General features: G+C 27.3%; 1 protein-coding gene across 2 annotated transcripts in view; it reads left to right on the top strand.

Annotated features, from left to right (window-relative positions):
- The window catches only part of LOC112528277 (protein FD-like), a 10185-nt gene extending 9475 nt beyond the window's left edge, over window positions 1-710 (top strand). For both annotated transcript variants that reach the window (XM_025139275.1, XM_025139283.1), the window contains one exon: window positions 512-710. In XM_025139275.1, coding sequence (XP_024995043.1) covers window positions 512-589 — 78 coding nt within the window. In that variant the 3' untranslated portion in view covers window positions 590-710. The remainder of the gene's footprint in view (window positions 1-511) is intronic.
- The last annotated feature ends 1654 nt before the right edge of the window (window positions 711-2364 follow it).

A 2364-nucleotide genomic window follows, 5' to 3' on the forward strand; every position in this document is an offset into this window, starting at 1 on the left:
TAAGTATTCTGTTAGAATATAATTATTATAGTAATTATATTTTAGATTTTTTATATTTAAAATGAGATGTTTATCCTGTATTTGATTGTGTTTATCTACAGTTAGTTACACGAATTCAGATATGGGATGAAATCGGATAGGGATGAACGGGTTTAAGAGTTTTTAAGAGTTTTAAGAGTTTTTAAGAGTTTTAGTCAAATGCATTATAGTATAGATATATATATATAAATAAAAGAAAATATCTTATAAAAATATTTTAAAACTCAAATTTTGTAATAATAGATATTTTTATTAAATTAATTTTTATATAAAAAAAAGAATATAATTTAATGGGGTTCCTTTTGAAAGGGAAGAATTTGCCTGTTTAAGGCACTCACAAAGGTTGCCTTTAATGTACCGACAAGTGTCTTGTCTTTTAATATATTATATTTATTATTTATTTATTTTTAATTATCCACATAATGCTTTTTAATTAATATTAATATATTTATTTATTTATTTATTTTTGCAGTTCTGTTCAGCTTCAACCTGTACTGCTCAATTTCCCAAAAAGCCCATGCTTCATAGATCCAAAAGTGCCCCTTTTTGAGGACACTCCTGTCCATATCCACATTTTCTTTATTTTTTTTAATATTTATGTAATATCCTTAAATTAATTCTACTTATAAATCTTTTTTAGATAGTATTTAACAAAAGCACATGTTATTAACATCTTTTCAGTATTTTAATAACAATAAAAACTAATTATTTATTAATTAATCATATTTTTTTTTAAATAAAACATCAAAAATAGTATTGTATGCAACAATTTACCCGGTAAACACTTATCCGGGTAAGAGTCGTCACCTTCACTTACCGAATAAGACTCTTCATCTTTATCATTGTTCTTACTGGAGAAGATTTTTGACCCTTGTCATGTTCATCCGGTAAGGAAAGTTACCTGGTAAGCATTTTCCGGGTAAACGTTTAGTAAACGGCCCATTATATAAGTTTCTGAACAAAGACTTGTGAGAAGAAAAAAGTCTAATCATTCTCTAAGTTATATTTGTACGGGTGTTTATTAAACAGTACAAGTGTTTATTAAACAGTACAAATCGTCAGTACTGTAAAATTGTGTGATTTAGAAGATTTGAAGTACAGTTATAGTATGTTTGTGTTTTTTTTGGTGAAACTTCATCACGTAGTTCTATTTTGTGGTTTTGAATTACGAATCTACGGTTCAAACTGCAGAGTAATACATTAATTTTTATGTGTCATGTTTTTATCAAAACTGATATTTTAAAACTCAAAAACAAGTATAAGCCCAAATGGTAGATAACAAAAAAGACAAAACCCTGATCAAGTTCATTAGAATCAGGCACTATAACAAAATTGAATTTATAGGACATCCACAATCTCTAAGTGTCCCAATATGCCTTTTTATAGGACTTAATTTATATGACCAAAATATAAAGTGTCTTATTTAAAGGTGTTGTAATAAGTTTATATGATGTTTTTGGGCGCCTTAACAAGTTTTTTAGGACATTTTTAATACAAAATGTCGCATTAGCAACTTGATAGGACACTTTTTTATAGGACATTTGTTCTTATAAGATAATTTTTCAAATATTATCCTATAAAGTTGCTAATGAGACACTTTATATGTGTCTCAAAACACTTATTACRACGTCAAAAAATGTCATATAAACTTATTACAACGCTTTTATATAGGACACTTTATTTTTTGGTCCTATAAATTAAGTTCTATAAAGAGGTCTATTATGACGTTTAAAAATTATGAGCGTCCTATAAACCCGATTTTGTTGTAGTGAGGGCTTGTATATTCAGGATTTTGATGAAAGATGAAGCATGATTATCTGTTTTGGATGAGGGTCAAGATAGGGTGGATACGGTTGAATAAATACRAGAGGGGTGTAGATACAAGGCGGTTGTTGAATGCTGACTTTGGTTTGAGTCGTGACCATGAGAGCTTATAAAGAGACGAWTCCATATCTCGATCAGAATTGCATCATTACCGAAAGGTCTAGTCTGATGTAAGTTTCTCTGTTTTAAAGACTTCTGTGTGGAATCARCATGTGGATTTTACTTATATCTATATTATATTATAAAACATTTGACAGAAACACTTAAGAACCATTTTTTATGCATGAAGTACTGTTTATTGATGCATATTAATTTAAATTCAAGATTACAAGTAATTTTGCATAAGTACAACTTATTAAAGCTCCATTTTTAAATTTGTGTAACTAACTGCAGATAAATATAATCAAATACAGAATAAACATTCTTTTTAAATATAGAAAATCTAAATTATAATTAAGATAATCATTAAGTCTTAACATAATGTTCAGTTATTATTTTTAT

The sequence above is a fragment of the Cynara cardunculus genome, assembly GCF_001531365.2.
Source record: "Cynara cardunculus var. scolymus isolate 2C chromosome LG 1, CcrdV1, whole genome shotgun sequence".
NCBI classification, from domain to species: Eukaryota; Viridiplantae; Streptophyta; class Magnoliopsida; order Asterales; family Asteraceae; genus Cynara; species Cynara cardunculus.